At 40.0% G+C, this 13,254-nt stretch overlaps 1 protein-coding gene across 1 annotated transcript in view; it reads right to left on the bottom strand.

Moving 5' to 3' along the window:
• The window catches only part of RSPH9 (radial spoke head component 9), a 31,552-nt gene that overhangs the window by 17,663 nt on the left and 635 nt on the right, over positions 1-13,254 (bottom strand). The window contains exons 2-4 of the mRNA XM_051997047.1: positions 7,032-7,197; positions 817-946; positions 119-265 (exon numbers count right to left, since the gene is read on the bottom strand). Of these exons, the coding sequence (XP_051853007.1) occupies positions 119-265; positions 817-946; positions 7,032-7,197 (443 nt within the window). The remainder of the gene's footprint in view (positions 1-118; positions 266-816; positions 947-7,031; positions 7,198-13,254) is intronic.

Genomic DNA, 13,254 nt, shown 5'->3' with positions numbered 1-13,254 from the left:
CTGAGTGTTATGAAGCAAACACACACATTCCCTCAGTTTCTCCATCAGAAACAAGATCTTAGACCAGACAGGTCCAGACAGGACACTACTTTCACTCAAAGTGACTGTACAACTGTACCTTTAGGAATGTCATTTTCCAGGGAGTCCATAAAATCCAAGGAAGGGTCCAAGTCAGCTTTCTCTAGCAGGCTTTTGTTCTTCAATTCCACAGGCTCCACAAAATGGAAGTAGGAACTGAGCTTCTTAGAATCTGCCAGAGTCAATCCTGAGAGGAGGCAGATGGAGATTGTCAATCAGAATAAAACCCCTCACAGTGCTAGGATTTATAGGAATAAGAGGCAGGATGGTGAAAAGACCTCAGTCAAGGCCTTGTCCATTCCCTAATGTTCTACCTCCTGGCACAAGGAGCAACTGCAGCACCCTGGGTATAGGGAATGGGGCTATAACTCTTCATGCTAATCTGATTCCAAAGAGAAGGAGTGAAGAAAAACAAGCTTGGAATCAAGGTCATGGACATTAGGCCAGGTGAGGAAGCAACTCGGGAACCAGGGCAACAGTATCTTGTGAGCTGTTCTATAAACAAGATATTGTTTCTAGAACAATGAGTCAGTTAGTTGTACAAAACTTCATAAAGCTATTATCACTAGGCAATGTCCAGGGGATCTTTCCCTAAAGAAATATGTAAAGAATTATAGATTATTCCCCTAAATATACCATATTGTATCCTTGAGACTTTAAACATATACTTCCCCCTTAAGCCTTCTCTCAGGATAAAAGCAGCAAAGGTCTCTTTGGGAGAGGATATGAGGGACTTACCTTCAAAGGTCCTATTGACATGGACAGGTCCAAAGGGAGTCTTAAAGAGGGCTCCACGAGGCATGATAGCGACTGACTTGTCAATTTGGTCAATGATCGACACCAGGCGAGATTCCTCCTTGATTTGGATCTAAAGAAATATATGAAGAGTCCTAAGACGTGTCCATGAGCTCCCTTCTTCCATCTCCCCCCAAACAGATATCCTAGACTAGAATGTAAACTAATTAGAGATAGACTGACCAGAAATCAGATAGATAGACTCTGTGGATACAAGGGCTATCCTTCATAGGATAAGAACCTAGGGGAAAAAATCAGACTATGCGGACCCCCCTTCTCACCTCTCATAATATTTGTATATCAAGCCTCCATCAGCAACTAAGAATCAAATATTAGGAACAGCAATAGAAATATCAGGGAAAAGGCTGTACCCAGAAGGTAGATGACATTAGGCAACCTGCACGGTTGGTGTGGAAAAAAGGAGGTCATGTATTGCCATCAGGCAGCCAGCCTGTTTTATGGATACAGTCTGGGAAGTGATAGTCAAAGAGGATGTTTACGGAAATTGTATCTTCAGGCTTCCAAGCTCTTGGTTTTTACATCTGCTGGCACCAAGCCTCCAAATGTATTTGATATCTCCCTCCTTTGGCCCCCTCCCCCATTTTAGAGTTCTGGCTGTCTCCTTCCTAGAGTAGGTTCTAATTCAACTCAATAAACATTTATTAATTGCTATTATGTTCTAGGTTGGGGGGAAAAAAGACAAAGGAAAACAGTCCCTCTCCTCAAGGCCCTTAAATTCTAATGGAGAGATGTGACATTGGCTTTCAGCCAAATAGGGAATGCCGATGGGGGGGAGAGGGGGGAACAGAGGAGAGATACTGAAGGAAGGCTGAGCTGAGCCTTAAAGCAGAGGAGAGTCTAAAAGATAGATTTGGTCTCTTTTCTCTTCCCTCTCAACACTCTCTCACTTGGTGATCTCATCAAATCTCTATATAGACGAATCTTGAATTTATATCTAGCCCTAGTCCCTCTCCTGTGTCCGGGCTACCTATTAAATTTCTCAGACTGGATATATTCTTTATGATTATATTCATGATCTTCTACTCCTCATTCCTTGACTTCACATATCCAATTATTTTGCCAAATGCCATTTCTATCTCTACATCTTTCTAATCTGTCTCCTCTCTGCTCACACAGCTACCACCTAATTAAAACCCTCATCATCTCTTACCTGGACTCCTAGAACGTCCTAACTGGTCTCCTTGTTCAAATCTTGCTCTGATCTAATCAACACACTGCTACCAAAAATGATTTTCTGGACGCATGGTCTGCCCATGTTGCCTCCCTATTCAATAAAGTCCATTAACATCCTATTATCTCACAGATAAAATAGAAGCTCCTTTGTTTAGCTTTTAAAGTCTTTTATAACCTGGCTCTAACTCAACTTTCAAATCTAATGATACATGATCCCCTATCTCTTCAGGATACAGTCTAGCCAAAATGACTATTTTATTGTCCATTGCATATAACATTCCATTTTCCATCTATATACATTTGTAAACACTTGGAATGTTCTTCCATACTCCCTCCCTTTTAGAATCTCTTAATTCCTTCAAAACTCTCATTTTCTACATGAAACCTTTCCTCCTATGTAGTATGTGCATATATGTACATATATATTTAAGATATATATACATATACACATATACCCTACACTACACACACACAATCACACACATATATATGTGTGTGTGTACATATATATATGTATATATATATACATATATATGTGTGTGTGTGTACACACGCAATATGCTAATTTATGTACATGTTGTCTATCCAACCTGAAGATAGGGACTGCTTCATTGTTTATAAATTCTCGGGGCCTACCTAGACAGTTCCTACAACATAGCAGGCACTTAATAAATGCAGTGATTCATATCCAGACCCACTCATGCTAAATCTAGTGCTATTCTTCTTGTGCCACAGAAGTCTTTTCTAATACCAGCCACCTCTCAATATCTAACCCCAGCACTTCGGTTCAAAATTCATTTGTAATTGTTTTATATTTTTAATTAGTTTTTTCATAGGCATGTTCTATCACTGAACAAAGTAGACATTCAATCCTTGGTAATCTCCATTTTAACACCATTTGGGACTGAACACAAGCCTCATTGATGGAGAATCAATTGCTTTTCGTCCTGATAATCAGTCAAGACACTTAGATCTCGGTACTAACCAGATTGGGTTAGGTTTGGCCTTGTAATAAGGAAATGGGAAGTTTAGGAAGATGGAGGTGTTATGGAGTCATGATACTGGCTGTCTCTTTAGAACAATAATATATGAATATGGTACTATGGCACTATCAGATTTGGGGGCCTTGATTTGGAAACTTTTTTTTTTAAATAATAGCCTCAGAGGCCTGATAATGGAAGATCTAGGCCTGCTTGTTATGGGAGAATGTGCTGACCCGAAGGAAGAAGCCCAGAAGGATGTTTACACAATAGAGGGAGTGTTGGGCTACCATTTTGGAGAAATAGCTATTTATTCTATAGGAAGAAAGATAAGTCAGAGGGTGAGGGGGACAGCAAGTCATGAATTGCCCATTATTCCCAATTTAGTGGTGAGAATCCCATCAATCCCATTCTCTATTCACATAGCTATCACCCTAGCATAGGTTCTTAGTACCTCTAACTGCCTAGACTATTGTAAAAGCCTACTAAGTAGTCTCCCATCATTCAGTCTCTCCCACAATTTATCCTCTGCATATCTGCCAAATTGATATTACCAAACACAGATCTGACCATATCCCTTAATTTATTCCCTGTTGTCTCTAGAATAACAACCACACAAACGCCTCTGTTTGGTATTTAAAGTCCTTCACAATCTGGCTCCAACCTATCTCTCAAGGCTTATTGCAAGATTCTCCTCCTCCAAACATTCTCCCATCCAGCCAAACTGTCCTATTTGCTACTTTCCATCTCTAGGATAGTCCATCTCGGTGCCTTAGACAGCCTCCCTTTGATAGAATGCATGTCCTCTTCACTTCCACCTTTAAGAATCCCTAGCTTCCTTCAAGGTCAAACTGGAACACAACCTCCTAAGCAGTTCCTATGCTTGATTCGTGCCCCAACCCCCAAGCTGCTAGCATCTTAAATTGCCTCATATTTAGTTTGTAGATATTTATATATGTACGTGTTTGCCTCTAGTGGACAGTCCTAGTAAGTTCCTTACACACACAGCATGATGGTATAGTTGTTGTCCTTTGTTCCTGAAAAGGACTAAAATGACATCACTAGGTTAGGGTCAAAATACAACGTGGCCAACTGTAGTGGATCAGACTAATACGAGTTCAGAAGACTCTGCCAAATAATCCATGGGAACATTTGGAGTGGCAATGTCTCTAAGTCTGTGCATCTCCTCTTTCCTTTGAACCACTGAAATTCTGCTTTGCCCTCTTTGACGAGGGCACGCCATGCTCAGCAGTCCTGTGCCGCTGTCTCCCACGGGGCACAATCAATTCTAGAATTCTTCAGAGAGACCAACTCTTGTATCCTTTCCTCCGACTTCATGGGAGCACTTGTCTTATGTGAGTTCTTTAAGGCAAAAATATTTTTCCCTTAGAACAACATGGCCAGCCCATCAGAGTTGCACTCTCTGTAGCAGTTGGGAATGTTTGACAGTTGAGTGTGAGAAAGGGCCTCGGTGTCTGGTAACTTATCTTGCCAGGAGATCTTCAGAATCTTCCCAAGACAATTCACATGGAAGCGATTCAGTTTCCTGGCATGGCACTGGTAGACTGTCCAGATTTCATAGGCCCACAACAACAAAGTCAGCACAATGGTTCTGTTAAACCTTCACGTTTGGTAGACAGACGACTGTTGGAATCCTTACTAACTGCTAAGTAATTAGAGTTGATCTAATTTTACAAGAAGTTGTTTTGGCCAGAACCTGAAACAAGGTACTAAGTAGAACTAATCAAGACAAGGCTTGTGTTCCCACCTTTACTCATTGGAGTCCATAAGTATGCTAGCTTCACAAAGTACACTTTCTAACTTCAAGAGAGTCCACACCTTAAAGCTCTTTGGGCCAGAGAGCACTATGGGAGAAAACCCATAATCCCATTCTTTCAGAAGGTTTACATATAAGGCGAGACAGCCATTCCAGAATACACATTTTTTCCTCTTGGCTGGCTGATCGCGCTGGACTCGAAAGGAACGACTCTTGTGCAGAGAACACTTTAACGGATTTCAGTGGAGCTACACCAGAAGCCCTCTCTCCGCGTCAAGTTGGTGGCTGGGCTCCCCAGAAGGAGATAAGAGAGACCTTCCATCTCTGTCTTGGTTGGAGGCAGAAGAAAGCAGAGTCAGAGGCTGAAGGACAGAACCTTTGGATTTGGAGACATCCAAAGGACTCCAAGCCTCTAAACCGGCTGTGTTTTGAGAAGAACAAACTCCAACATTTGAACTCTTAACAGACGACTACTTCTTCTCTCCCACATTTTCCTTCAGAGCCTCCCTAACACTGAGCTAACTCTTATTAAATGGATGAATAATGATATACTGTAACCAGGATTCTTCTGCCTTCAACGTGCAAATATGTTAGTCTCATAGGAGAGGCTTGCCCTTCATGAGGGCTCTACAGAGTGTTTCAACTGTCCCAAATGAAAAGTATTACCTAGAAAAAAAATTCCGTATTTAAGACTTCCCGGAAACCTATATCTAGATATGGGGATAGAGCTGGGCAGTTGCTTGGAAAAAATGAGACAAAAGATGTGAGAACCATATAGATGAGGGAGCTTTGAGAGCCATGGACAGATACAGAAAATTGAGCAAGAGGAGATAACAGAGGTTGTGTGGAGCAGTGCTACCATGACATCCCCCTATCCAGATGTCTTGATGGAATCCAATGATCCCAAAGTCAAAGTAAGAGTCTTCAGCAAATTCTGGTCTGTTCAGTGGTTTGGAAAATCTCCATGTTAGTTAATGAGAGCATACTGAAAGGAGACTAGAAAAATGATCCCCAGACTTTCTGAGGGAAAATGTCTATGGAAAACCTCTTAAGTTTTCCACAGAATTTTCTATCCCATTCACCACTTGGGGAAAGGTAGACTACATCTACTTGTTAACTGAGGCAGGTGGTGACTGGATTATTTGTTTCATTGTTATTTATCCTCCCTCCTTTTTTCTTTCCCTCTCTCCTTCCTTTTCTCCCTCCCTCCCTCCCTTCCTTCCTTCTTTTCTTTTTCTTCATTTTTTCCCATATTCTCTTCCTCTTTCCACTCCTTCCCTACTCAATGGAGAGCAAGAGATATAACTCTCCTTTCCTCCATTAAATGCTTTTACAATTGAATTATTGGATTTTACATAGTATGGAAATAGAAACTGTTGTATTGGATAGGGGCTGGAGCCATGATTTTTTATAAATGATTACCCCCCACCCCTCAAACCATCACATTCAACCTAGAGAAAGAAGCAGAGGGCTCCAGAGCCATAGTTTTCAGAGACTTCAGGAGGCCAGTCATTGAAATAGCTTAAATAATGTTAGCTGAATGGTAATGATGGGGGTGAATTCTGAAACTGTGTCCCCTTTAATCTGTAAAAGAAGGGTGATTCAGGGTCTGAGGATCTTCCCTGTTTAAAGCACCCCTTTCCCAGAGAACGCCCTCCCCATGTTAAGTACCTTCATTCAATCAGAGATCTTGGTCAAATTACCCTCCATTGAAACTGAGATCTTTTGGGGGTGACCCGGATTCCCCCTTCAGGGAATTCCCAGATTCTGGGAAAAGGCCTTCAAAATGATTTTATTCAATTGGAGATCTCTATCTGATGATTTTTTATTGATTAGCCCAGACAATTCCCAGCCCCCGGCCAACATTTGCCCATATAACCAGGGGTCTATTGGCCAACATTCCTCATTAGGAATTTGCCCACTAAGAAAACCTCCTTCTTAGTGAACAATAAAAATCCTTTTTTTGCCACAGATTTCGGGTTTGTAAATTCTTTCACCTTGGACCTGCACCAACCAGAGGGGATTCCTCACTTCAATTCTCACATCTCTTCACTATCACTAGCACCACATCAGTAAGACTATCGATAATGTAGCAGATATTTAACTCTGTGTGTGTGTGTGTGTGTGTGTGTGTGTGTGTGTGTGTGTGTGGTCTGCTTTGTAGGACAGTCTCCTCTCATCTGGCCTTTCGCTTATTTCCAACTCACCATCACTTCGTCTTCATACGTCTTTTCTCCTTCAGTGGTACGCTGCATCTCAATGTGCTCATATTCATGTGAAGGGTCCCCTATGAAGCGACCCTTCACCACAGATGTTTGGGTGACCATCTCTTCTGTTGCTGGTGGCAGGAGGCTCCATTCCATGCAGTTCAAACTGGCAATAACATCCACATAAGGAAATTTAGGTTCCAAGTACAACCCAAAGACAACACGTTACAAAACACTTTTCTCACAACAGTTTTAAGTGCACGTGTTATCCTCATTTTTACATAGCAGGAAGCTGATGCTCAGAAGGGAATAATTGGGCTAACACAGGGAGTAGCAAAACCAGGACTTTCATGTATTTCTAACTTCAAGTCCAGGCTTTGTCCCAGCACACCACAGCATTCTCATAGTTCTGAGTTTTGAGACACTTCAAGATCTTCAGAAACTTTCCCTAAACCTTTCTCTTACTCATTTTCCCTTCTCTCACCTACTACTTGAAAAGAAAAACAAAAAAATTTCCCTTAGTCTGTAAATCGATAAGCATTTATTAAGTACCTACTCTGTCCCAAGAACTGGGACATACAAGGAATACAAAGAAAGGCAAAGAGCCCTGCCCTCAAGGAGCTTCAAGTCTAATGGGGGAGACAAGCAGTAGCAAGGATAAATTGGAGATAATCAGTGCAGAAGACATAATAGAATTCATGAGGTGTGTGAAGCAGGAGAGTAATCTACATAGTGATGGAAATATAGTATAGTTAATCAGATGTGAAAGATTTAGGGATTCTGATCAATACAATTGTTGTTCAGTTATATCTAACTCTTCAGGACTCCATTTGGAGTTTTCTTGGCAGAGATAACAGGAGCGGTTTGCCATTTCTTTTTCCAATTCATTTTACAAATGAGGGAACTCAGGCAAACAAGATTAAGTGACTTGCTCAGAGTCATACAGTTAGTGAGGATCTAAGCTGGATTTAAATTCAGACTTTTTGACATCAGACCTGGCACTGTGTCCACTGCAGTGCCACCTATCTACCTCGCTGATCAATCCAACAACCTACCACAATTCTGAAGGATTCAAACTATAAAATACTATTGTCTTCCAAAAAGAGAACTGATATACTCAGAGGGCAACCTGGAGATTTTTTTTTTTTCATTTCTTTACTTTTCTTCCTTCCCTCCACCCTTAACATGGCTAATGCAAAAATGCATTTTGCATTACTATATGAAATATGATACCATATTTGAATATATGTGATGATGATATATCTTTTGCTTGCTATTGAGTAGGGAAGGGTGGAAAAAGGAAGAGCATATGGAACTGAAAATAAAAATAAAATATAAACAGGAAGAAAAAAAGAAGGAAAAATGAGGAAAAAGGGAAGGAACAAAGGAATGAAGGAATGAAGAAAGAAGTGTTGTGCCACAGTTCTCTTTTATTATCCTGACTCAATTTCCCTAATTATCTTGACTCAGTTTCCCTAAATTGTCCTGCCTCAGTTTTCCTAATTGTTCTGCTTCAGTTTATAATTGTTCTGCTCAATCACCACCCCTCCTAATCATGATGATCCAGATAAGGAGAAAAACCTATCTTAGGCCTCGATAATTTGATAAGGCTATTTCTAAAAGTTTGATATTTTAAGAATCTTTCAGATTCTTTTGTGTGGAATTGGGTATTCTGTATAAGTTTAATTGATTGTATCCTGAGGTTATACCCATCATTTAAAGGGCTTCTGAAAATAATCGTTTTTCTTTGTCCTTTTGAAAATGTTTCTGCTAAATATAAAAGAATTGATTGTATTGGGTCAGCCTGAAGTCATTTAAAGAGCCTCTGAAAATAAGTTTTTTTTTTCTTTTTTATCTTTTTGAAAATGTTTCTGTTATGGACAATATGCAATTTGGAATATTTCTCTATGTATTGGGTATTTTAAGGCAAAATGATTTGTATATATAATGTTCACTTATGAAACTGTCTATTTAGATATGAAAGAAGTGAAACTTATTGAATTTCTTACTGTTATAAATATAAGGTTATGGTAAATATCTGTTTAGGATTTATCTGAAACTTTGATTAATGGGATTTGTTATTGGAAATAAAATTTCTTGGGCTTATAGTTAATGCTATTTAGGAGTTTTAAAGATCCATCCTCTGACAGTTATGGGACAATTAACTGGAGTAAAAATGAATTAAAGCTATTTTATCCTGTTTTGCTGAAAGTTAAGTTTTAACTGCTTATGTTATGATATAGTTGTGTCCCTCCACTTTTTTCCTCCTGTGACTTACTTCTATGATCAGAGCAATGGTCAATAGAAATTGTTAATGCAATTCAATTATGTCATACCTTGCTGTTTCCAACCTGGTTATATGTAATCATTATATCCTAAATACTTGGGCAAATAAGTATTTAGTCTGATCATCTATCTATTACTGGATATGTGTCTGGATATTCAAGTTTTTTTTCAAGGTTTATAACTAATGAGAGGACAAAAACCTAAATGCCGTTTTATCTATTGGAACTATAGCTGACAGCCATTTGCCTGTCCTGTGAAGAAAACCTATTAAGCTGCTGGTCAACTCATACTGGCCTCTTCACATTTTGTATCAGTCTGTTCTAACCTTTATTTGTTAGATTTGTATTTTTTGTTCTATATTTTGGTCAACTGACAGGTATTGACTCACTTTTGGGACCTACATCAGCTTTGATTGTCAGCACCCCTGCATGGACTGAGGGTCTCCATCAGTGCCTGGCCTGAAGCAGTTTTGAATAAGGCTTCATCCCTTACCCCTGATGGACTGATATGGGGAATTTGGGAACCCTGATTGGGTCGTTTTTACTCCTTGCTTAAAATTACTGGACTATGATTTGCTGGTTATGTTTTAATTTTGAAATCCCTTATTCTGTTGGAATTGCCCTGGCAGACTCAGTTTGGGGGATTATTTTTTAGAAACAATCAGAAATCAAACACCTATCTTGGGACTAGCAGTCTCTCTGATCTGTTTCTACACTCCTGTAATCCCAGTTACCTTAATTAGTATTTCAGCATTCTCAAAGAACCTTGAAGTTTGGTGTCAGACCTCTAAAAGTTCGGGATTACCTTTCTTGGTCTAACTGTGCATAATCTGCTCAGAAATCTGGATCCTAGTAGCAGCTCCTGTTTTACTGAGAGAGGACAGGTGGAGCTATTCCAGGCCCCACTTTTCCCCCCCTTTGGAGTCCTTCATAGACTTGGGATGTCCTCTTATGATGGACAGCAGGACCATCCTGAGCACTGCTACTCCCTATATTAGCAGAGGCTGAGTTAAATGCACAAATGACCACAGACCACAGTGAGCTGTCCATCTCAAACTGGATAATCTGTCTGAGATGCCCCAACAGCAGAAGACCTGACATACTAGCAACAGGGAGCCTTTGTACTGCTGATTAATTCTGGGGTTATCAGGGAGAGACTTGTCCTTGCCATAAGTCCTTACATTTTTTCTAGTTTTACTTTGGTTTATTTGCTTTACATAGGATTGGTCAAAATTATGGTGCTAAGACCTATCTAGAGGAAGGTAATGATTTAAATATTCAGAAGAAAAGTGTGGAATATTGTGCCACAGTTCTCTTTTATTATCCTGACTCAGTTTCCCTAATTGTCCTGCCTCAGTTTTCCTAATTTTTCTGCCTCAGTTTATAATTGTTCTGCTCAAACACCCCTCCCTCCTAATCATGATGATCCAGATAAAGAGAAAGACCCTCTATTTTAGGCATCATCAGAATGTTGGATGCCTCTCCCCACTCTGTAATCCCAATGATCAGATGTCCCCCATGCCTACCCTCACCCTGTTAGAACCGGATTGTTAGTCCCGAATTCCCAATCTCAGCACCCTGATTCCTCCCATGCCTAGGTCTACCTGTGTCTAAGCCACATGTATATATGTCATTGAGAATTCACACGGTTTGCTGGATTCTTGGAGACAATAGTCTCATTCAGTCCTGGAACCAAACCATGGATCCATTTGGTCCCAGTTTACCTCTCCCTTTCAAATAAAACATTAAATACTCTCTAATCACTATCTTGCCTCAGTTACTCTGGCATTACAAAATAAGTTAGGAAGGCCAGAAATTAGATATGGGAGGGAGAGCAGGGAGAATTCTATGTATGGAGTCAGTTGATTTTAGAAAAGCTTGGAAAACTATATATGAACTCGATATGGGGAATACTGAAACTGTCTCTCTGACTTTGGGGGGAACGCTTGAGAAACTCCTTGAACCCTAAGAGAAGCTCTCCCCTGAGAGACCTGCTCTAGGGAATCAAGATAAAGTGCTTTCATTCTGTTTATCTTGTTGAGTCCAGGACCACTCCTGCTTAACAGGAGCTGGAAATCTATATTGCTATAGATCTCTACTGAGTTAGAGATTAGTCCAGGACTACTCATTCAAATGGAAATTTTCTATTCAATTAGAAGATTTCGGTCTGATTTCAACTCAAACTGCACCCAGCCCCTAGCTAAAGCTTCAAATTATAAAAAGGGGCAACTTGGGGCTCATTACTTGCAGAAGGCCAAATGCAGGAATCATGCCAAGGAACCTCACTCTCTCTTGGCATACCTGCCTTTGAGGACCCTCTGCCCGCTGAGAAGACATTCTCTTTTCAGTGTTAACCTCTCTTTATCTCTCTCACCTATTTCCCTAATAGGCCACACCCCTCTTTACCTCTCTGTGGAAATTTCCCTGCTAGGAATTTTATCTCTCTGCCAGGATTCCTCTGCTAGACCTTTACTTTTCTGACAGGACCTTGCCACTAAAGAAGTCAGCCTTCCTAGCAAAGGCTGGCTTCTCAGTTCCAAAAATAATCTTCTTTTGCCAATCTAACTTTTCGGGTTTGTAAATTCATTTATGAAGGACCTGTGCTGACTAGAAGGGGTCTTCATAACTCTTTGCCCTACACCAAACCTTATCAAACTGATATTGAGTAAAGCAAGCAGACCCAAGAAAACACCATATATAGGAACAGCAAGATTGTTTGATGATAAACTATGATAGTTTTGGCTCTTCTCAGTAATTTCAGTGATCAAATTTTGGACAGAAAATGCCATGCAAATTCAGAGAGAGAGCTATGGAGACTGAATGCAGATTGAAACATACTATTTTCACTTTTTTTTCTTATGTCTTTTTTCTTTCACAGTTTTTCCCTTTTGTTCTGATTTTTCTTTCCCAACATGACCCATATGGAAAATGTAAAAAAAGTACATGTATAACCTAAAATTAATGATCTTGTGATGATGAGAGCCATCTACATCCAGAGAGAGGATTGTGGGAACTGAGTGTGGATCACAACATAGCAATTTCACTCTTTTTGTTGTTGTTTGCTTGCATTTTGTTTTCTTTCTCACTCTTTTTTTCTTTTTGGTCTGATTTTTCTTGTGCAACAAGATAATTGTATAAATATGTATACATATATTGGATATAACATATATTTTAACATGTTTAACATGTATCAGATTACTTGCTATCTAAGGGAGAGGATGGGGGGAAAGAGGGGAAATTTTGGAACAGAAAATTTTGCAGAGTCTGAAAAATTATCCATGCATATTTTTTGAGAATTAAAAAGCTTTAATAAAAAAGAAAAAGAAAAAGGTTTAATTTTTTAAAAATTCTACGGTTCTACAATGTAGTCCACTCCACCCCTGCCTCCATTCCCAACTGCAGACTTTTCCCAAATTCCACCCATATACAAGGTTATCTTCTATAATTTCCTAGATTATACGATGTACCCTACTCCAGCTACAGAGTATTTGTTTCTTTCCTTGCACTCCTTGCTCTGACCCACACTTCTTTGTCCAGGTCTGCATCCCTTTCTCCCTAGCATCCATACTTTCCTAAGCACCTCTCCCCTCAGCACCTAATTCCTTCCTCTTTTAGATTTCATCGCCTAAAATGCCACTCCCTCTTCCCATTCACTTCCTCACCCTGCCTACCCTTTTTCTGACCATATCCACTAAAGAACAGAGTTCTTGACTTTTCCAGTTCTCAAGACATTCCTCCAGGCAACCTCTCCTTCAAGGTCCTTCCTAGGTCCCACCCTTGCTAATCTCATTGCACATGTGGCTCAGAGACAGCAGATGGCAGTAGATAGAAAACTAAGTTTAAATCTGACCTCAGACACTTACTAACTGTGTGAATTCACTTAGCCTTCAGTTTCCCATCGGGAAAATGGGAAAAATAATAGCGCTTATCTTGCAGTG

The sequence above is a fragment of the Antechinus flavipes genome, chromosome 4, assembly GCF_016432865.1.
Source record: "Antechinus flavipes isolate AdamAnt ecotype Samford, QLD, Australia chromosome 4, AdamAnt_v2, whole genome shotgun sequence".
Taxonomy (NCBI): domain Eukaryota; kingdom Metazoa; phylum Chordata; class Mammalia; order Dasyuromorphia; family Dasyuridae; genus Antechinus; species Antechinus flavipes.
The sequence above is the reverse complement of the archived record's forward strand: the minus strand, read 5'-3'. Positions and strand labels throughout refer to the sequence as shown.